This window comes from Equus caballus, chromosome 23, assembly GCF_041296265.1.
Source record: "Equus caballus isolate H_3958 breed thoroughbred chromosome 23, TB-T2T, whole genome shotgun sequence".
NCBI lineage: Eukaryota > Metazoa > Chordata > Mammalia > Perissodactyla > Equidae > Equus > Equus caballus.
Window position 1 is genome coordinate 16,949,629 of NC_091706.1, and position 23,194 is coordinate 16,972,822.

A 23,194-nucleotide genomic window follows, 5' to 3' on the forward strand; every position below is an offset into this window, starting at 1 on the left:
AAATTCTTTAGAGGTTAATTTGTAATAATATTCAATGGGAATCAGTTCATTGAAAGGTAAGCTCCCAAAATTTCATAGGCCTATAGCAACAGATCCTATCCATTTTGAAATATTTCAATTTCTGGATGACTACAATTAGGATGTTCAGAAACTATTTTCTGTTAAAAGCTTATTGCTGTTAAAATTATTATCTAAATCTGTTTAAATTGACTAAAATATTGTCAGAAACCTATCTAATAAATGAACTACTACTATGTAGGCAAGCTTAATAGGCAATGAAAGAACAGAGGCAATGAAAAAGACTATGAGTCATCTTGTTACAGTCTGTTAGTAACATGTCAGTAATATGTAGCCACATCTGGTCAACATCTGGCCAACATCAAAAGTACAGCATATGCCACACTATGAAGGAGTAGTTCAACAGACACCGTTTCTGCTCTCCAGGAGCTTACAATCTAACCTAAACAGACTATAGAAACACAGACACAAGAATAGTCATCCTCAGGACTTAAGAAAAGGCAGCAGATACATTGAAGGTAGAGGAAAAAAATACGGAGTAAAGAATGACATTTAAGAAAGGGTGAAGGGAAGGAGAAAAGTGATTGTTTTTCATTTCCATTTCTTTGAAAAAAGATTCATGGAAGATACGTGATTTTGAGTTTTCTTAAAATCATGAAAGACCATATGGCTTGATGCCTAGAAGAAATAAAATTTCCTCTGACTGAGTGACTGGAAACACTGAGCTGAGTAAGGACAGTTGACTGAAGGACCCAGCAAGACTTTATAAAGAAGGAAATGTCAAATGAAGAATCAGTGGTCTGGAGCCCTCTGGTAGAGGACAAAAGGTGAGGGGAGGCTGCAGGTGTCCTCAACTTCTTCCAGTTCCTTCTAACTGGGGGTGGCATAGAGTGGTTGAGCCACAAAAGCAAGATTCCTCCAAAAGAACTAAAATGTCTAATCCAAAACCTTTGCAAAAATCTCCACGGACTCTAGATTAAGGAAATCACCTTTAGAAATTTCTTATGGGATTTGTGAGAGAAAAAACCACTTCCAGATAGAACCACAGATCCAGCAGCCATCTAGTCCACTTTCTTCTATAGAATCTCTTTTTTATTTGTTTGTTTTCTTTCTTGTTCACTTGTTCATTGCTTCTTATTGGACTTGTTGGGCTGGTGCTATCTACTTGATTATTCTGCTTTATCTCTCCTCCATTGACAAAGGAAAGCAAACTTTTGAGGACAGGTTGATTTTAGTGACTCTCAATTATAATACAGCCTCAAGCTAACTGAAGTGCATCATACAGCTTGGTACTGGTGGTGACAGGGGTGTCAAAGTACTCTGTTCTTAAGGAGAACAATCAAAATTATGACAGATTCTCCCACTGCGTTATCTTGCTTTGCCTTCTTCAATATTTGAATGTTATGCATGCCAGAGCATATCAAGGACATTTGAAGGATGCTTATCTCAACAAAGAATGCGCATTTTAAGCAATGCCTCCATACATCTTATTCACAATATAATGACAATATTAAGATTAATAGTATCTTGATTCCAAATAATACCTTTTATTTCAAGGAGTTCAATATTCTTCACATATGCTATTTTAATTATCTTGTCATATTACATCTTCAACTGAAATCTATGGGGTTTCAAGTCTCACACATTACAAGCTTGTAACACTGTTCTTCCTAATGATTAAATTCAAATCCAATATTAAATATGCTTTTGGATACATTTGAATGAATAGGAGGAAATTACAAGTATTTCCTTATATATGAACAGATCTGATACTCATTGCTAAGCCCCCTTATCTCATGAAAGTTTTTAGTGGAAAGTCAGTCCCCAAAGCCTAACTTTGTAATAGTCTTATCTTACTTCCGAGGCAGGCCAAGAAAACAGTGCTTAAGATGGGATAAGAACATGCAAATAGACATAAGGTGCCCACTCATCAGTGCCAGGGAACCCCTGGGACCTGGGCCACCTGTTGTTCTAGCCCTCATCACCCCTTATTCGCATGTGAGGGAAGGTCTGGAGTTTCAATAGCATAAGGTTGTTTGTCCACTGTGGTTTTATTTTTTGTTGTCCTTAAGGCTGTGCTCCACTTTTTATATATGAGCAGTGGCTCAAAAGATAAGATTAGATTCTCTGAGAAAACTCCCAAGCTTCCCAACAGAGATTAATGAGTTAATTTGCTTTGGAGAAATATAAGTCAGCATACTTAACATGCATATCATTGCTCTAGTGTCTCTTTGCTTTCATGGCATCATGATGAGTATCATGCTGGGAACTAGGACTGAGCAAAGAATACAAAACTACCAAAATTGATACCACCTGACACAACACTTTCCTGACTATCTCTGGTGTATATTTTAAGGACTTTCAATAAACCAAATTTAAATCCCAACAATCGCCTGTCTTCCATAACTGACGCATGTGCATTCTAATGACACGTCTGGTTTCTGTCTCTATCTTTTTCACGATAAGCATGCCTCAATTCCAACTTCATGTTGACAAATGCTTTTGGAAAATGGATCCCAAGAGAAGTCGGTAACTGCCCCCAGTTCCAAGCTCAGCAGGAGACACACCCTGAGAATTCCATAAACAACAAACTAAAAGCGCTAATCTGTCGGCCCAAAGCCCCAAGAATTCTCAGACATTTCAGTGCCCCCTCCCCTCAGTCACCCTGGTTAGACACTCTGACAAATATACTTGTTGATACAGCTATGCAGCACATGGGCCGATAAGTATTAACAGCTGTACTTACATGTGTCTGGCTTGAGTTGACTATTGGTGATGCCGAAGTACTGGGGATTTTCAATGACAGGAATCTTGGTCATTCCAATAATGACGGCATCTGGGCCGCCCTCTGAAGATGATGGGGTATTACTCCCATTGGAGATGTGGTGGAGTGGGCTGGCAGAGTCATCATCATTGCTGATAACTGAAGCTGGACCTGGAGTTGGAAACATGCATATTCACCTGTAATTTTTAATGCTTTTATTGAGCTATAATTCACATACACGAAACTCACCCACTTAAGGTGTACAATTGAGTGGGTATTGGCGTACTTAGAGTTGTGCAACCATCACTACAACCTAATTTTAGGACACTTTCATCATTCCAATTAGCAATCCCTCCCCATTCAACCCACTCTCAGCCCTGGGCATCCATGAATTTAGTTTCAATCTGTATGGACTTACCTATTCTGGACATTTCATATAAATGAAATCATATAATATGTAATCTTTTGGGACAAGCTTCTTTCCCTTAGCGTAATGTTTTTAAGGTTCATTCATGTTGTAGCATGTGTCATTACTTTATTCCTTCTTATTGCCAAATAATATTCCATTGTATGGATATGCCACATTTTGTTGATCCATTCATCATTTGATGGACATTTGGGTTATTTCAACTTTTTGGCTATTATGAACAATGCTGCTATGAGCCTTTGTGTACAAGTCTTTGAGTGGACAGACATTTTCCTTTTTCTTGGGTGAAATTGCTGCTTCATGTGGTAACTCTGTGTTTAACATTTTGAGGAAATGCCAAACTGTTTCCCAAAGTGGCCGCACCATTTTATATTCCCACCAGCAATGTGTGAGGGTTCCAATTTCTTTGCTTCCTTCTCATGTATTTAATATGCAGCTTTCCCTTCTGCTCTCTGAACATCGTTAGAACACTCTCTCACCGAAATGCCCAGCGTGCATGTAGGACTCCTGTTTCACAGTGCGCTGAAAGATGTACTAGGAGTTCAAGATCTGAGCTCTTTTCCACTCTTTGGACAAGTCACTTACCTTCTTTGTGGCTCTATCTCCACTTACATTTGTAAAATGTGCAAAATGGTACGTGTTTGTTATTTTATGAGACTAGAATGAGACTACTGCTGTGAAAATATATTGCAAATTGAAATGGCTTCACAAATAGGAATTACTACTAGGTATTATTAAATGAACTTACAACTGGGGGAATAGAATTACATTGGACTGTCCTGCTACTTTGTTCTTCTTTCTGTATATTCTGTCAGTAGCTGCATCACTTTTGTGTACAAAATAGAGGGTCAATCCCACGGCGAAGTTACCTACTTTGCCGTTAGCCGAAATGTTATTTGTAGAGTCATTCCATGGATATCTTTATACTAAAGCAATAACCATAGCATTTCCCATACAAAACTTAAACTTTTTAGCACACTCTCAGAATGTATATGCCCACAAATATGATTTACTACGTCTTGTCTAAACGATTTATCCATTGACCACTAAACCTATACTGTTTGCAACCAAAAATAGATTCACAAAGATAAAAATCTACAGGAAAGCTTCAAAACAATTAAGATCTCAGTGGCTCATGACAAATGCTGCATACATGAAAAGTACTCAAATCCCCGTAGACATTTATTTATTTATTTATTTATTTATTTTTTAAGATTTTTATTATTTCCTTTTTCTCCCCAAAGCCCTCCGGTACATAGTTGTATATTCTTCGTTGTGGGTCCTTCTAGTTGTGGCATGTGGGACGCTGCCTCAGCGTGGTCTGATGAGCAGTGCCATGTCCGTGCCCAGGATTCGAACCAACGAAACACTGGGCCGCCTGCAGCGGAGCGCACGAACTTAACCACTCGGCCACGGGGCCAGCCCCCCGTAGACATTTATTTTTATTACACATGTTTCTGCAGTGTACTGAATGGGCGCAGCATCCCACAGAAGGCAACCACTGGCTAGGGCTACTGAAGGAAAGGATAAGGAGGAAAGACAAAAGGAAGCCAGAATGGAATATGCAGCCAAGGCAAATGCCTACTAGGGTAGGAAAGTCTGAATCACAACTTTCTGAGGAAGGGAATGTGTTTCCATGCAGCCCGCCAGGATGCAGGTTTCAGCACCTCCATCCATTCCCTACCTTGTCCGTCCCACTTAACTATTGCAGTAAGAAGAACAGCAATTCTAAAAACAAAAGGTTTTCTGTCACACATTTTTGAATCCCCTTGAAATGTCATGCTAATCTATCCCCCAACCTCAAGAGTCATTTCTCCCCCATATGGGGATTATCACAGCGTGTAGTGATAACAATTGGATATTCCCCAGCTGGCTGAATCTTAAACAAACTATGCAGGAGGCAGCCAACTGCTATTATAGGTAATTTTTTAAAGCATTCTCTCAAGGGGATGTGCATTTAAGTTGCCTTTAATGATACACTCTGGCTTAATTCTGCAAACAAGTCCTCACACTGCCAATTTAGAAGCCACAGAACACTCAGAGGAAGCAAGCACACCAGTTATGCCCATCTTGTGCCTAGCTTGCTGGCATTAGCCAAGAGTGGAAATTCTGCCAAGAATAGCTACGAAGACAAGTTATTTCTCGTATCCTTACCCATCCTGTTTTATGATTTGCTTTCTGACAGCCCTAGATCACCCAGAGCTTAAGCCCAGAGATGGAAAATGGAAATGTATTATGCTAAGGTTTCTGCATCTTGTCAATAAAACCTTCCCACTGCTGGCTCCCTCGCTGTGTTCCTGGTGCAGCTGTTCCCCCTTCCGAGGTTACCAAAGCACGCTACTGCCTGAGCTCCCTGAGGGGGTGCAGTCAAGGCCACACATTTCTCAACAGAATCCAGGCTGCACATTTGCACCCCGAAATGCAGGAGTTGTCATGTTCAAATACTCCGCATGCCGTCAGAAGACCCACCATATTTGCTTCAGGAGCCCCTGCAATGATTAGAAACGCACTGATCCCAGTTGCTCTCTTCTCTGATTCTCCTCTGGCTCGGGTCAGGCTATCAACATTCCCGGAGCATGCGATCATTTTAGAGAAGGTCGATACCTAGAAGACAGTGTTGAGATTCCTCCAGGAAGTCGGGCTCTGAATCATCTGCCATGTACACCGTGGAGCCCTGATTTAAAGAGTTCAACCAAAGGACTTGCTCTTTGCTTCTCTTGCTCCATCAAAGAACAGCCTGTCCTTTCCTTGGCCTCTCAGAGTAAAATCCCCGAATCTGAGGTAACAGATCTCAAGGGAATGGGCCCTCTGTTTGGGGGAAAAAATTTTAAGCATAGCAGCAGTGTAAAGCACCAGAGGTAATTTTTCAAAAGCCTTTTCACTTTGCCAGAAGGTCACTACTGACAAATCTGAACAACATATAAACCTCAACAATTTATCAAGTGGAATATTAATTCAAGTGCTGTTTTCTTCATTATCAATGTTCCAAATCCTGGAAGATTGATGTCGCTGGCAAGGCTGCAGGGATTCAGCCCATTTTTCTCTGAACATTTTGATCTAATGGAGCACAGCAAAGTTGGGAAGGGGGGAAAGCTCTTGGCAGGGACAATGAATGTCTATATACTGTGACAGCAGCCTGTCTGTGCACATCATGGGATGTGTCTGTGTGTGTCTGTGCATGTGCTCGAGGAGACACCACAAAAAGACAGACAGAAGAAGAGTTGGGGCACATCACTACGTGTTATAAGAAATTCATAAGAGGACTCGAAAAAATGTCTTATGTTAATAAAAAGTTTTAAATTGCTAGGTCTGTGCAACTGGCTGGGTTTGGGGTAGATAGCTCTAATTACTGAGCTGACAAATAGGAGCTTTGTCTGGAAACATTTTTAGCCCATTTTAATTTTAATATGTCTCCAGTGCAAAGAGGCAAGCTTCTTTTATCAGAGCTGCTGGGTAACATATCCTGCACGTATCGCTTTGCAGACATTTCTAAGCCCAACTTAGATTTATTTTCCTGTGATAAGAACAGATGATGGTCATCTGGGAAAGGCGTTTCCTTCTCTTGAGACCAAAAATGCTGTCAAGGTGAGGGGAGAGATTATCGTTCTTGGGCAGCTGTATTAACCGTATCTTGTCTTTTCTGTATTCTTGTGTTTCAACATCTGGGGCCTTGCTGACCCTGGAGAGACTGCCCCTTCCAGGGAGAGCCGGTTCCTAGAGCCAGTCAACAACTCACCTGCCAGTGTACTTGTCATATGCAAACCGACCAATCCATAGTCTACACCGCCAACCACATTCCTTATCAGGCATCATACTCCAAGCCACTGTCCACATGTCCTTTCACCCTGAACCAGGTACCAGACACCTTGGGATGCCCCTACACCCCAGAGTCCTCTGAAGTCACTCAAACTAGCCAATCCTAAACCTGCCTCCTCTGCCCCACTCATCCCTTCCTGCAGAAAGCACAATGGAGCCTCTTATCTGTGGTTTCCCTTCACTCCTTCTGCCTCCTGACTGGCCCAGGGGCTGCCCCCATGTGTCCCCCTCCTCCACGGCATGGTGTGTCCCTTCCCTTGGGAACCGTGAGTAACAAACTGTCTTTTCACTGGCTGTTGTCTCCTGACCTGTTGGCCTCACTCTACCTAAATAACAATAAAACCCGCATTTTAAAGTGGCAGCACCTCTGATGAACTGTAGCTGAAAGAATAATTCTGAAGGCGGCTCTCTGCTGTGGCCTAAAAGGGTGAAACTCTGTTTTTGAAGCTTTCCTGGAACATGCGCCTCTCTACAGGGCAAATTGGTCTGGAAACTGTTTAGGTGGTTCTGGAGGTTTGCTGTTTAGTGGAGGAAAGACCCCCTCTCACATTGCTACTGTGGGAGAGTTTATCACTCGACACCCCTGTCACCACCACACATGGAGCACAAGCCTTACCCCAGGGCACCTGTAAGACCGTCCAAGCAGGGCAGTCTCTCTGGTATCGGCAAAGTGACTGTGACCAGCTGTATCTGAAATTTGCCCCCAGGGTGTGGCTGACAAGTCCAGGGCTGGTTGAGCTCAACATTACAACTTTGCCACATCTCTGCCTTCCTTTCGCTGGTCAGGAGCTTTTACCTTGGAATTCATGGGGCTTATAAGGGTTGGGGTGACGTTTCCCCTCTCTGGCTCAGTCTGCTTTGGCCTGCCACCTCTGGGCTCAGCCCACTGGACATTTTGGATCACTGGCAGGACATCAGTAAAGGCTATCCAGTAGGAAAGATCTGATATCAGGCTCAAAAATGGAAAGGAAACGTGATTCCTTGTATGGATGGGATGAACATGTAGGGGGCAGATGGCTCAAACCTGGAAGTCTCCATGACAATGGTACCCTGGCCCTATTTTACAATTTTACCTATAGCCAACCTCGCTATCAAAATAAATACTAACCAGAAGATGCTCTAGATGGGGCCAGATCTTGGAAACACATATGCAAGATGTAAGGCAATCTGCCTTTTCCTGCCTTCTAAGCAATTCCTGTCCATTGTTTCTCTACCCATAGAAAATGCTGAGCAAATTGGAGGTCCCGGGATGTCACACCTGATTTCAATCCTAGTGATGAGCTACATTCTCTGTAGTCATTTGGGAAGCTACAAACTCTGCTTTTCAATTGTCAGCACATAGTCTAAATGCAAGGAATAGAATGCAATCAAGCACAAATCATAGTGTGTGGACATTAGAGTCTTGTTTTGAAAGAGAAATGGTCATAAATGAACAGCTGATTTCCCAATTCAGACATTTATTTCATCTTGGCCAATGGAAGAAAGTTAAGAACCCAACTTGTCCAGACATGAATGTTCAGCCAACTATTTGCTGCACATGGAGTGGTAGTGAGGTGCATTTATTCCTCAAGCTTCTTAAAAATGCATCACCAACCTAGAACTGCATGACCGTTGACCCTTCTCCATGGGAGAAAAACAAGTTAACGTCAAAAATACAAAACCACTCACTGAACTCAATTAGCAAAAGTAACACCTTTTCTGGAAAAATTCTAGGCCTCTTTCTTCAGCAAATCAGAAACCAGGAATGCAGAAAATGAATGAAGGGCCAAGAAGTATGAAGAAAGGGGTCGAAGCAGGTTCATCTGAATTAAACAACACAAACTCATTACTTATCCAAAGAAGGAGTGAGTAACTACTTACCAACACCTTGTCTTGATTTTACTTTCCCAAATCCAAACCATGAGAAATCTGAAAACCACAACAAAACACAAAATAAACTTCGAAAGAGAAGCGTAAACCAGACGCACACAGCGCTGTCCCTAGTGACATAGTGGACTCCCTGAAAAAGCTCCACTGCGGACCGAAGCTTCCTCTCAAACACCTGGAGACTAACTGTTGGATTTGTATGTAAAGATTTATTTCTCATCCTGAGAACATGGAGGTTGGAATCAGATAAGAGACAGCAGCCTGTCTTTGAGAAAAATGGCCCAAACCCAGCGTTAAGGGCTGGGAGCAGTTTTCTTTCTTTCTCACGTTCTCTTTCCCTCACGTATCGCGGCAGCTAACAGGAGAGCTACAGGGGCGAAGACACGCGATGCATTTGACAAATGCACGATGGTTCTGAACCGCAGCCACGTGGAAAAATAATAAGAGAAAACAGATTTTTTTTCTGGAGCTGAGACAGGCAGCAAAAAGAGGAACATGAAATCCTGTGGGAGAACTGACACTTGGGCTGGATGGGGATTCAGGAGGAAAAAAGGGGGATCTTAATTCTACACAGATTCCACTACTGACTTGCTGTGTGATGGTGGCCAGCTCACAGCAGCTCTGTGCCTCTTACAACCCAATGCTCCACAAGGCACAGGGAAGGAAAGGTCTGCCACATGTTTGGAGGTCCTTCAGGGAATAAAGCCACAGTGAAATGCCTATTTGTTTCCTGGGCCTGACTGTTCGCTTCTAGGTGATTTCCACTGGGTTCAAAGCAAATTCTGCCCAGCAGGGAAATCCCTGGATGCCAGGCCGATAAAGGGAATGGAGCCCAAACAAGTAACTGTGTTTCTCAGCAATTTAGATCTATAACGATTTTTACAGGCAGTTAGGATAAAGAGCTATGCAGAAGAAGAGCCAATTTAAAAGAAACAATGTATACAAAAACTCTTCGCACACTCAAAATGCCTTACAAAGTTGCTGTCATGATGACTGTTTTTGAGTATGTTTAGCTTTTGCTTCCCTGGTGGTCTACAACGTCAGCTCTCCCAACTCTCAGCGTTTTTCCTTCTCATTTGTGTTCCTCCAGATGCCTTCCTCCAGGTTTGAGAAGACAGAAGACGGGATGGAGGTCTGGCTTCTCTCCAATGCCAGATCGCGATAATGCCTTTGCACAACAGACACTGGACCTCGTTCACGGGGTCCTCTTTTGCGCGAGGCAGGGCTGCGCCTGTGGATTTCTTAGTTACCGCTAATCCCTTTCAAAACGAGTGTATTTTCCTACTGGTCACCTTTTGTTTTTCTATATTCGTTTGATTCATATAGTTTATATCAACCTGAAGACTGGATTTTTTAAGATTGCTTTTTTCACTTGAGTATTTTTTCAAACTCATGTTTCTCTCCTACAGAGAACCCACCAAAGGACAATGCCACAGCAGTCCCTCACTGATTACACGTTTGAGATGACTGTCAATCATTAACTATAATAAACAGAACCTCAATGAACATCACACATCTTAGGTGCTCCAACCCCCATTTTCAAAAGTCATTCCCTCAGGATAAATCCTAGAAATGGAATTACTGGATCAAAAGCGATGAATATTGTTAAGGTTCTCAACACGTGATAAATGGCTTTCCCATTCTATCCGGTCTGACTTTCACCAACAGCGTATGAGAGAGTAGGAGGGGATTTTCAAGTTTCACCCAGTGGGAAAGCTAAGGGTGAACCAGTTTCTTCCTCCATCCTGCCTTTGGTGTATCCACCTAACTGAACAGGGACCTGGTAAGTACGCCCTGGTATCTGTGCCACACAGACCATGCACACCCCACCTCTCCTCGGCTCATGTTTGTTAGGGGTGCAGTAAGGAGAACCGCAGATATATAAAGAATCAGGACCCCTCTTATTTGTGCAGCCATTATAATTCACTGACTGCTCCCCCACCAGACACCTGTCCCTTAGTCCTCAGCCAAACCCTGTAATATATCATCTTCAGTTCATTGACAGGAATTGAGACACAGAGAGGTGACAGACTTAGCAAAGGTCATAGATCACAGTGACTGAGAAGCCAAATCCAAGATTTTTCATTCTTCCATAGTTGCCTTTTCAAGCCTCCAAGATGTTTAGCCAAAATTAGCCCAGGTTTACAACATGACAATCAGGATTCAATTTTACATATGGAAAGGACTATAAGTAGTCATTCGTTCTCACTTACTGATTCAGCAGGCATAGGAGAGGAATCAAAGAGAAATGAGCTTCATGACCTACCCTCAAGGAGCTTACAATCGAGGGTCAGCTATCCTAGAGGTATGTCCAGGGTGTGTGGGAACTTAGAGGAGGAACATCTACCCCAGTCTGGGGGACGGGGTGTCAAGAGAGAGTTCTCTGGCTTCTGGATGACAGATTAGAATTAGCCAGGAATTGGGGAAAGTAGAGGGCAGCATTCTCATGGTATGCAGTCCAGTTGCTGCTAGAGTGGGGAGCAGCGCATGTGTCAAGGAGCTGATGCAGCTGGAAAGGGGAGTAAACTGAGAAACATGAGCAAGAGCCAAGTCAAGAGTTTGGATTCTTTTGTGTGTGTGAGAGGAAGATTGGCCCTGAGCTAATATCTGTTGCCAATCCTGCTCTTTTTGCTTGAGGAAGATTGTCATTGAGCTAACATCTGTGCCAATCTTCCTGTATTTTATGTGGGTTGCCACCACAGCATGGCTTGACAACTGGTGCTATGTCGGTGCCTGGGATCCAAACCTGCAAAACCCAGGCCATTGAAGCAGAGCACACAAACTTAACCATTATGCTGCTGGGCTGGCCCCAAGGTTTGGATTTTATAATGGAAATGGCAGGTAGCCACCCACTACCACCACCACCAAAAAGATTCTCAGGCCAGGCAGTAACATGATGGATATTAATTTTAGCAAATGGCTGCAGGGTAGAAACAGAATTATGAGAGGGAAAGGCTGAGAGCAAGAGACTGGTTAAGGAGGCTTCTAGAGAGATCAAGGTGTGAGACAATTGTGTGTGAACCAGCACTGGGGAGGTGGCACAGAGAAGTGAAGGGGATGGCTGTCAGGCATATTTAGGAGAATCAATAGGACTTGGCAATTGATAGCAAGTTCAGGGGAGGAGGGGTGTGAACAATGAAGGTTTTGGGTTTGGGCAATGAGACCCATGGTGCTGATTCCCACAGCATCTCCAAGGACCTTAGAAGGGAAACAGGCTTGGGGATTAAACTGACAGCACGGGTGTTGGGCACAAATCGCAAATAAGTTGTCCACGTGGAGAAAATGTCAAGCGGAAACAGCCAGTGTTTGGACTCAGGTCTGGAGCTCAGTACACAAGTCTAATACCCAAAGTGGATTTGCCCAAGTTCTGGAGCTCACTGTTGAACTGGAAAATGGAAGCTGGACACTGTACCTAGGAGGACATATTTCTTGTTTGGGCACACAAAACACTCTTTTTTGTCAGGCACAAATGAGAGGGCATCCGACTGAGGCTATCTTTGACAAACTTATTCGTAAATTGCTAAAATATTTCTAAGTTCTTTTTGACAGAAACACAATTATTATGTAAGAGAGAACACAATCTTCTTGACCACAGCCCAGAGTACTTGGAAAATTTAACTGACCAGATATGGCAGGGTCGCATTGGGACCTACCCCCCACCGCCAAAGCTGTCCCTTGTTCACAGGTCTTTCTTGATGAATTTAAGTAGTGTTAAAACCTTTGTACTAAATTTCACCAGCAAATTTTCCCACAAGGCCAAAGAGAAACAATTTCTCAATTTCCTGTGATGTTTCACCCATTGGGAGTAGAGTCCTGCCAAACATTCTTTTATTTTCTGTTAAATAAGAGACACTTTATTCACTGCAAAATAAAGGGCCCCTTCAAAAGCAAATGTAGCTGCAGAGAGCTTAAAGGAACTCCTCCTTTTGGAATCTAGACCAACAAAGACTCCAAATTATGAAATTAACCAATTAAATCCATCTCGTATTGAAGAAAGTTCAACCTTTGCTGACTGGAGAAGAGGAATGCAGGAAAAGACAGCATATTAACACATGAACAACTCTAAGACAAGACTTAGCCTAAATAAAATAAATGGCAATAAAGATTGTTTTTCAAATGTTTCCCAAAGGAAACAGCTTAAATTTAGGGAGTTGAAAAGGAATATTTATGGTGCAAGTGAGAGAGGCTGGAGAGAAACAGGCAGCATGGAAGAAATCGAATCTTCCCTGTGGGTGCTGAATCGCACAAACACAAAACATGATTGTTAGAGGGGTTCTGATCTCCAGAGAATGCTGTTTCTGTTTTGTTTTTTTTTTAAATTTCACAAAAATCATTTTAGTATGTTAGGAGAAAAATCAGCTTTCCTCCCTTCTAACTCTGGAGAAATTAAAATCTGCTGTGTTCTCAGATGTAATTTCTTGATATTTTAAGGCAAGGTTCACCATCCTCCACCCTCAAGAAAAGCATCTCCAACATTGCAGTGTAAGCAAATGGGAAAACATGAGTCACTGACAGAAGTTCACTTCACCTCCAACTTCTTATGGCCACACCCACTCCCGAAAGGCTCCAGGAAAGAGGCGCCCTCAGCTGCCGCGCTGCAGGGAAAGTTAGCGCCAGACAGTGCTGAGCCCTAGCAGGTCCTCCCTAAGCGCTGCACTGAGTAGCGGGTTGCCTGTGACCTCAAACAAAGAACTAGGATGATTGGTCTTTGGAGCGGAGGGGAAATAAATGCAAAGTATCACTTTGTTGACAACGCAATCGTCTCTCTTTCCAACTGACACATAATCGGAGTGAGTAATAGTTTGCTTCAAATTCATTCCAGTTCTTCAGGGCACAGAACAGTGTAGTTTGGGGCCAAGTTTCCACTTCAATTTAAACTTAATCTCTTACTTAAGGACAAAACCTTTCTATATGTCCCATTTCCACTGCCTAGGAAGAAGGCTGGTTCTGAAATCCTGATGTAAAAAGTCCTGGAATCCTCCCGACCAACCTTCATTGGCTTCATACCTTTCCTTCCTTCAAACTTCCAAAGTGACTTATTATGCTATTCTCTAAGTAACATTGAACACCTCCACTGTGACAAATACAAAGAAAAACACATGAATTATGGCTGAAACTGCTAGCTTGCTCTCTGAAATCTTTATTTCCCTCTTTTTTCATGGGCCCACAGCTAATCTACATTTCCCAGCCCCTTCGTGGTTAGTTATGGCCATTCCATTCAATTCTAGCCAACAGAGAGTGATCAGAGTGATGGTACCACCCAGGCCCGCCCCACCAACACTTCCCACATATGCTGCCCATGATTCCCCCTTCCACCTGTCCAGAATGAAGACAATGCTTACATCAAACTTGGAAGTTATGACTTGAAGAAAGCAGGAAAGTTCTCTGCTAATTCTCCCAGTATTGTTTGGTGAGGGTAGACAGTGTAGGAATGGAATTATTCTACCTGAGCTAGGTATCCTCCGACTCTCACTCAAATGCAAGAAATAAACTGTCGTGTTTGAACCATTATCCACCTTGGGACTTGTTTACTATGATAGTGAGCCTACCCTAACTAATGCGTATATACAAAGAAAAATATATATATATATTTTTTTTTAATAAAGATTTTATTTTTTTCCTCTTTCTCCCCAAAGCCCCCCAGTACATAGTTGTATATTCTTAGTTGTGGGTCTTTCTAGTTGTGGCATATGGGATGCCGCCTCAGCGTGGTTCAATGAGCAGTGCCATGTCCATTCCCAGGATTCGAACCAACGAAACAATGGGCCGCCTGCAGTGGAGCGCGTGAACTTAACCACTCGGCCACAGGGCCAGGCCCCAAAATATATATTTTTTGCTGCAGCCACTATGGAAATAGTATGGCGGTTCCTCAATAAATTACAAATAGAAATATCATATAATCCAGCAATTTTACTTCTGGGTATATACCTGAAGGAAATGAAAACACTAACTTGAAAAGATATATGCACCCCCATGTTCATTGCAGCATTATTTATAATAGCCAAGACATGGAAGCCACCTAAATGTCCATCAACAGATGAATGGATAAAGAAAGACTGGAGTATTATTCTGAAAACTATAAGACATTGATGAAAGGAATCGAAGACAACACAAATAAATGGAAAGAGATACTGTGCTCATGGATTGAAAGGTTAATATTTTCAAATTGTCCATGCTACCAACAGCAATCTGCAGATTCATGCAATCTCTATCAAAATACCAGAGGCATTTTTCACAAAACTAGAGCAAAGAATCCTAAAATTTGTGTGGAATCACAAAAGACTCCCAATAGCCAGAGCAGTTCTTGAGAAAGAACAAAGCCAGAGTTATCATGTTCCCTGATTTTAAACTATACCACAAAGTTATAGTATCAAAATAATATGGCATTGGTACAAAAACAGACACATAGATCAATGGAACAGAATAGAGAGCCCAGAAATAAACCCACGCCTATATGGTCAATTAATCTATGACAAAGGAGGCAAGAACGTACAATGGGGAAAAGACAGTCTCTTTAATAAATTGATGTTGGAAAAACTGGACAGATACATGCAAAAGAATGAAACGGGACCACTGTCTTACACCATAACAAAAATCAACTCAAAATGGATTAAAGGCTGAAACCATAAAACTTCTAGAAGAAACACAGTCAGTTCTTTGACATCAGTCTCAGCAATATTTTTATGGATCTGTCTCCTCAGGCAAAGGCAACAAAAACAAAAATAAACAAATGGGACTACACTAAACTCAAAAGCTTATGCACAGCAAAGGAAACCACCAACAAAATGAAAAGGCAACCTACTGAATGGGAGAAGATATTTGTAGATGGTATATCTGATAAGGGGTTACATAAAGATTATACATAAAGAACTCACACAACCCAATAGTAAAAAAACAAACAAAAACCAAACCCCAAACAATCCAATTAAAAAATGGACAGGAGATCCGAATCAATATTTTTCCAAAGAAGACATACAAATGGTCACTAAGCACATGAAAAGATGCTCAACATCACTAATCATCAGGAAATGCAAATCAAAACCACAATGAGATATCACCTCATATCTATCAGAATGGACATTATCAAAAAGATAAGAAATAACAAATGTTGGCAAGGATGTGGAGAAAAGGGAACCCTTGTGCACTGTTGATAGGAATGTAAATTTGTGCAGCCACTATGGAAAGCAACATGGAGATTCCTCAAAAAATTAAAAATAGGACTACCATACTATCCAGCAATTTCTCTTCTGGGTATTTATCTAAAGAAAATGAAAATACTAATTTGAAAAGACATGTGCATCCCTATGTTCATTCCAGCATTGTTCACAAGAGCCAAGCTATGGAAGCCAAGCTATGGAACATGATAACTCTGGCTTTGTTCTTTCTCAAGAACTGCTCTGGCTGTTGGGAGTCTTTTTGATTCCATACAAATTTTAGGATTCTTTGTTCTAGTTTTGTGAAAAATGCCGCTGGTATTTTGATAGAGATTGCATTGGATCTGCAGATTGCTTTTGGTAGCATGGACAATTTGAAAATATTAATCTCTTCAATCCATGAGCACAGTATATTTTTCCATTTATTTGTGTTGTCTTCGATTTCTTTCATCAATGTCTTATTAAGTATCTGTCCATAAATAACTGGATAAAGAAGATGTGGTATATAAATACAATGGAATATTAATCAGCCATAAAAAGGAATGAAATCTTGCCATTTGCAGACAACATGGATGGATCTAGGGGTGTTATGTTAAGTGAAATAAGTCAGACAGAGAAAGACAAATACTGTATGAGTTCATTTATATGTGGAATGTGAAAAACAAAACAATATTGAACAAACAAAATAAGATAGAAACGAACTCATAGATACAGAGAACAAATTGGTGGTCACCAGAGGGGAGGAGGTTGGGGGAATGGGCAAAATAGGTAGAGAGAATTAAGAGGTACAAATTTCCAGTCATAAAATAAATAAGTTATGGGGATAATAATGTAATGTACAGCATTGAGAATATAGTCAATAATATGGTAATAACTGGGTATGATGCTAGATGGTCACCAGACTTGCCATTGTGATCATTTGATAATGTATATAAATGTTGAATCACTATTTTTTACACCTGAAACTAATATAATATTGTATGTCAAGTATACTTCAAAGAAAAAAAAAGTGGTTTATGTATACAATGGTATATTATTCAGCCATAAAAAGGAAGGAAATCTTGCCATTTGCAACAATGTGAATGAACCTTGAGGGCCTTAGGCTAAGTGAATAAGTCAGACAGAGAAAGGCAAATGTCATATGATCTCACTTATATGTAAAATCTACAAAAAAGAAAAAACAGCAAACTCGTAGATACAGAGAACTGATTGGTGGCTGCCAGAGGCGAGGGACGAGGAGTGGGTGAAACAGGTGAAGGGGGGTCACAAGGTACAAACTTTCAGTTATAATATAAATAAGTCCTGGGGATATAAGGTACAGCATGGTGACTGTAGTTAATAACACTGTATTGCATAGTTGAAAGTTGCTGAGAGAGTAGATCTTAAAAGCTCTCATCACAAGAAAAAAAGCTTGTAACTATGTACATGACCGATGTTAACTAGACTTATTGAAGTGATTATTTTGCAGTATATACAAATATCAAATCATTATGTTGTACACTTGAAAATAATATAATGTTATATGTCAATTATATCTCAATAAAATATATTATATTTAATATACATTTGAGGTTTTATCAACTGACTCTATGACTTCCCAAGCCTGCATCATAAATTCAAAATTGTGCAGCCATGTGTATTTGTGTTTCTCTGGAGAAGTCAACAGATTTCATTAGATTTTCAAAGGTTTCTTCATCCCCAAATGCTGAGAACCACTGAACTACATATAAACCATTTTAGAGACAGAGCTGTCAGTGCATCAGTATTCTGCGTGTATGTTCTGCTGAATCACCTTCCTGTCAAAGGTTGATCTGGGTGCTGAGAACCATCCGCCATGTCTCACCTAGGTTTCTGCAGCAGCCTCCTAACTTGTCTCCTGCTCCATTCCTGCCTCTCCCCACCCCAGTCTCTTCTCCACAGAGCTGCCAGAGCAATCATTTTCAAGTAAGTCAGATTATTGCATTCCCCTGCTTAACCTCCTTTAATGGTTTCTCGTTGCATTTAGTATAAACTTCTAATCATCAAGATAGAGTCTGACATGACGTAGCCTCAGCCAATCCACCAGGGCCCCCACCCATCTATTTCCCAACAGTCACATTGGTCTCTTTCCTGTTCTTGCTCCCTGGGCACTTTCTTTTGCTTGCTCCCAGAATCTGCTTCTTGGGCTCCTTTCCTGACTGACCGCTTCTCATCCTTCAGGTTTCAAGTCAACTCTTGCATCCTCAGAGGAGCCCCCATCTCAACCCTTTAACCAGAGTCTCTCTCAGCCCCTCTCCACTCACTATCATCTCATCCTTCTCAGCATGTACCAATAAATAAACTTCTTCATTTCACTTATCGTGTATCATTTGTGTCCTTTACTAGAACTTGAGCTCCAAGAAGTCAGTGACTGTCTTAGACGAGGCTCCCCCAGAAACAGACACCAACACAAGGATTCAAGTGAAGGCAGTTTATCAGGGACAGATCCAGGATACACTAGAGGGCAGTGAGTGAGTGACCAGGGAGGGGATCCCTTAGTGGGTGCAGTATCCAATGGGTCACACTTTGGACGGCTGGGTTTCAAACCCCTGGGGAACTCGGGGAGATGGTATACAATGCAGTTCAGAGATGTCCCATCCAAAAAGTGAGGAAGCTGGAACATTTACCCTCCAGCCACCATCTGTCATTGGCTGAGGGCTTCCGACCATGAGAAATCCCTTAGGCAGAGAGCCAGGGCTGCTTGTAGCGGACGCTGTGGGCAAGGATGGGGCGGGAGGACAGTGAGAGCTGAGGCTGTGGGTGGGACGCCAGGGGATTTGCTACAGAGATTTTGTCTGTGTAGTTCGCCACTATCACCAGTGCCTTCCACAGAGCCTCAATAAATACTTGTTGAACGAGTGAATGAGAGCAACAATTTCTAAAAAGCATAAAAATATGAGATGCAGCAAGTCTAATAAAAATGCCAATATGGAATTTATACACCCAACATAAAAACCACTGTGCTTTGCAAATATATTTGCTACCTTCCTGGTTCATTTATGACACTCCACAGAACCTCACTGAAGACAGTCTTTAAAGGTGAGCGAGACTTAGAACCCAGGCCTCTGGGAAGGAGTGTGGAGTAAGTACGCTGGACTAGATGTCAGATGTGGGCTCTCTCTAGACCCTGCCGGAAGTGAACTGCAAGAGCTTGGGAGAGTCATTTCCCCTCCTATAGACTTGGTTTCCTACTCCGTGAAGACAGAGGTTGAGAAATGGCAGGAAGGCCAGTCCCAGCTCTCGCCATCTACAGCGCTAATCCTTAGGCACACATGACTGAGAATCGACTGCTACCTGGCCCCATGCAGCCCGCCAACACGGCTGTTTGGGGAATCAGATCTTGTACAGTTTAAAGAAAAGCGCTCAGTCAACTAGCCTGGATTTTCTTCTGCTAAATAATACTCAGATGCTTTTGGGTCACTTTATCCTCATCTTGAGAGAAGGGCCTGTGGCTGCAAAAGTAATTTTAGAAAACAGTACTTACTGAATACTTGCTATATGCCAGGAAACTTAGTGGAGATGAGATAGTTCTTTAATTAGGGAAAATTGGTCAGTTTCTCTTGCAGCATTAAAAAAATAATAGCAGAGGGAAGCCTTAAATCCTACAGACTTAAAGTTCTGAAGCCTCAAGTGGGAATAGATGAAGCTAGACTTGCTTGGAATGTGGCAAAATGTCCCAATCCTGTATTTCAAACGTTTAATTTTGAGGAAAAAAATGCCAACTATTTCCCTCTTTCATTTAAACCTGTGGAATATTTCAAAGAACATTCAGTTGGTCTACGTCTTAGGCATTCATGATTGAACTGTGCAAGGTGTATTTTTTAACCTGTTGTAAATTCTGAAGCCTTTTTCTTTAACAAAGGTGGTCACAATCTGCCCTGGGTGGTAAAACATGAACCTGGAACTCCTAATAATTAGTTTTCAAGCTTGGAGCTTTGAGAAAGGCAGGGGCAACCTCTGCTTACTAATCAAAGTTGATAGACTTGAGAGAGTCCTATTACAGCTCTGCCTTTCTATGGTCCCACCCCAGTGAGAGCTTAGAATGCTCTAGAAACATTGTTTTCAGCTGTTGCAGGCTCCCCAAAGGGAAGGCAGGTGACGTCCTGTTGCACAAACACAATTTCCCTGATAACACTGTCTTAGTGTTGGATGAATGACTGCCTGAGAGTCACCCCCAAATTCCCTTCTCTCTGCACAGTAGTGTTGGTGAGCCCTGGGAGCAAGTCTTTGGCTGATTAGCAGGAAATCATCGTGGAAGCGAGTTAGTGGCCCACAAAGAGAGTGACAAGTCTGTAGAATCTGGCAAATATTTTAGGTCAAATTCCCATGAGCTTTTGTTTCCATGGAAAATCTTAACAATGACTCACACCTCGGCCGACTTGCCCAGACCTGTCGATTGTGCCCAGTCCCCAAGTGAGACCAAAACGAAGGAAGGCCATGCTCTCCACTCTTCCATAATGTGGCACAAGGTTTGTTGCCACAGTAAATGCATCTGAAAATAAATGCCTTTGCAACTTCTGCTATATCTTTATAGTTATATTCATATTCACACATATTATTTATATTCATATATATAAATGCAAATTCTTTTTTTAGTTGCTCTAAACCTACATTTGCTGTAGCTAATGCAAAGCACCACGTAGGAAATTGTTTTGTGGTTGTATTACGGAATTTGGGAGGGAGAAAGAGGATGGTATGGTTTCCATCCATGATGCCTCACTATATATCTCTATACATAGTGATGACATGATAGCACTGTATCTCACTATAGGATATTTTCCAATTTCAACTGTATCCAAATTCTCCCCTCCAACCTGCAAACGTGGTAACTGCTTCATGCCATCCTCCATCACTTTCGTCTTTCTTTTCAGTGGCCCACTGTCTCCCTTCTCATCCCGCACTCCTGTTCCACACTCCTGAATCCAGCCAAGGTCAGGAAACGTGTGGGGCTGATACAACAGCCAAGATGTTTATTTAATTCTATTACTGTGTGCTCTTCTATCACGAAGCTCTCATAATGAGATAGAATATAACAGGATTACATACACTTATAAAGCTGGGTGCTGAATAAAAATAATTGAATAAAATGACCATAAATAGAACAAAATGAAAACCTATTGTTTAAAATGCAATGCTGGTCACATGAATTAACTATTGGCCACCCTGTTTAGCATCACTTGAGACAGTTACACACTGTTAGTGGAAGAAACCCAAACCCATAAGATGGAACCGCATTTCTGTCCTTAGTGTTTTCCTGCTTTAATGCCCAATAAGCTCTTTAGGATCCACTGTTTTTCTGGAAAATAATCAAAATTGACCGACTAGGTCAATAGTTCTCAAGTGGGAATGATTTTGCCTTCCAGGGGAACCTGCCAATGCCTGGAGACATTTGGGGTTCTGGCAGTGGCGGGGGAGGGGAGGAGGGTGCTCCTGGCATGTGATGGGCAGAGGCCAGCAATGCTGCAAAATGGCCCAAAATGCACAGATCATCCCCACAACAAACAATTTAAGACCTGAAATGTCAACGGTACTGAGACAGAGACACACTGGCCTGGGTCATGAGCCAGCAGAGGTGCAATATATCCCCACACCTTTTATATCTATTAAAAAAGCACCCCAGCTTGTCCATGCTCACTGTCACTATGGGGGGTTAGTCTCCTCTTGTGTTATTCCAATGTTCTTGTCACTGCTGTCCTTGCTGCCAGGCCCTTCTCTCTCAGTTTATCTTATATCTTGCAAAACCAGCTCTGATATTGTCACTTCTGCTGCTTCCAAACACCAAAAAGTGCTGTTCTGGCCCCAGAACAGAGTGGCAAGGCAGTATGAAGGGACAGGAACTGGACTTGGACTCCAAGCCTCAGGGTTGATCTTGGAGCCACCGTTTCCTGACAGAATGCCCACAGTATGACTTGGTCTTTCTAAGAGATCCTCCTCGGAGCAATGCTACCGCCCTGCCCACCTGACGCTGCTGACGTGTCTGCTAAACCTCTGTAAACACTCTGGCATTATATAAACATAGGGGTAAGGGAATAATAAAGTCCAAAATCCTCAGTGACTTTCTAAACCTTGACCTGGCCCCATGACCTGGCCCCAGGTTTATCGCTGAACGGCTCCTCTTACAGCATTCCAGTTAAACCGTTAGTTTGCATTCCTTAAGTGAACATGCCTTGAATTTTCCTATTTATCCATTAATTCATTCAAATACTATTCATTGAGCACCTGAGAGATGCAAGACAGTGTAACAAATGCTGGGAATGTAACAGAGAACTGGGTAAAATAACCGCAACCCCTGCCCAGAGGGAGCTTCCAAATCTTGTGTCTTTGCACCACTGTTTTTTCTACTTGAAATGTAACCTTTAAACTGCATCTGTGATCATTAAACTCCATTTATTCAACAAAACCCACCTGAAGTCACTCCATCAGGAAACATTTCTCCATTCCCCAAATCAGAAATACACCGAGTGAGATTTGGGTTGTTTGTCTCATGGTAAACACCACACTTCCCACTGTATTAGTCATTTATGGAATTGCACTTCTCCTATTAGATTTTAAGTACTCTGAGTTGAAAAAAATCTTCTTATTCAGTTCTGCACCCTCTTCTATAAGCTTTGTAACAGTTATAATAGTGTCAAACAGGGTACTTTACACATGGCAGATACTCAACAAACATCTCAATTGCTGGTCAGGTCCAACTAGAAGGATTTAAAAATAGGGCATAAGATGCCCACAAAAATAGTCGAGTCTGAGTTGTAAAGAACAGGGCTAGACAACAGTGGGAACATTCATTGCTGTTGACTACTGTTCTCTGTACTTCCAAGGCACACTGTTCTTTCCCTGTACTCTGAATGTTAATTATCTCCTTTCTTGTTGTAAACTCCCGCCACACTGTAAGTTCTTTATGAGCAGCAAATGTTTCCATCTTGTCTCTCCGTTGTACTTCTAGCATTGAATATAGTGTCTGGTGCATTTTTGGTGCTCAATGAAGATTTGTTGAATGAGTAAATGTATGAATTTCAACTTTTCACCTTGGCATTCTTTGATCAAGAGGCAAATTTGGTATAACATGAGTTCATGATTGTGTTCGACACTGCACTGCTCACCTCTCCCTTCTGGCCCAGCATAGCCTCCACA

General features: G+C 41.9%; 1 protein-coding gene across 27 annotated transcripts in view; it reads right to left on the bottom strand.

The window, feature by feature from the left end:
* Positions 1–23,194, bottom strand: part of NTRK2 (neurotrophic receptor tyrosine kinase 2) — a 345,316-nt gene that overhangs the window by 154,088 nt on the left and 168,034 nt on the right. For 15 of the 27 annotated variants that reach the window (XM_070248576.1, XM_014735383.3, XM_070248577.1 and 12 more), the window contains one exon: positions 2,765–2,953. In XM_070248576.1, the coding sequence (XP_070104677.1) occupies positions 2,765–2,953 (189 nt within the window). Of the gene's footprint in view, positions 1–2,764; positions 2,954–8,885; positions 8,934–23,194 lie in introns of all 27 variants that reach the window. The other 12 variants (XM_070248573.1, XM_070248575.1, XM_023627135.2 and 9 more) reach the window with 1 other exon arrangement.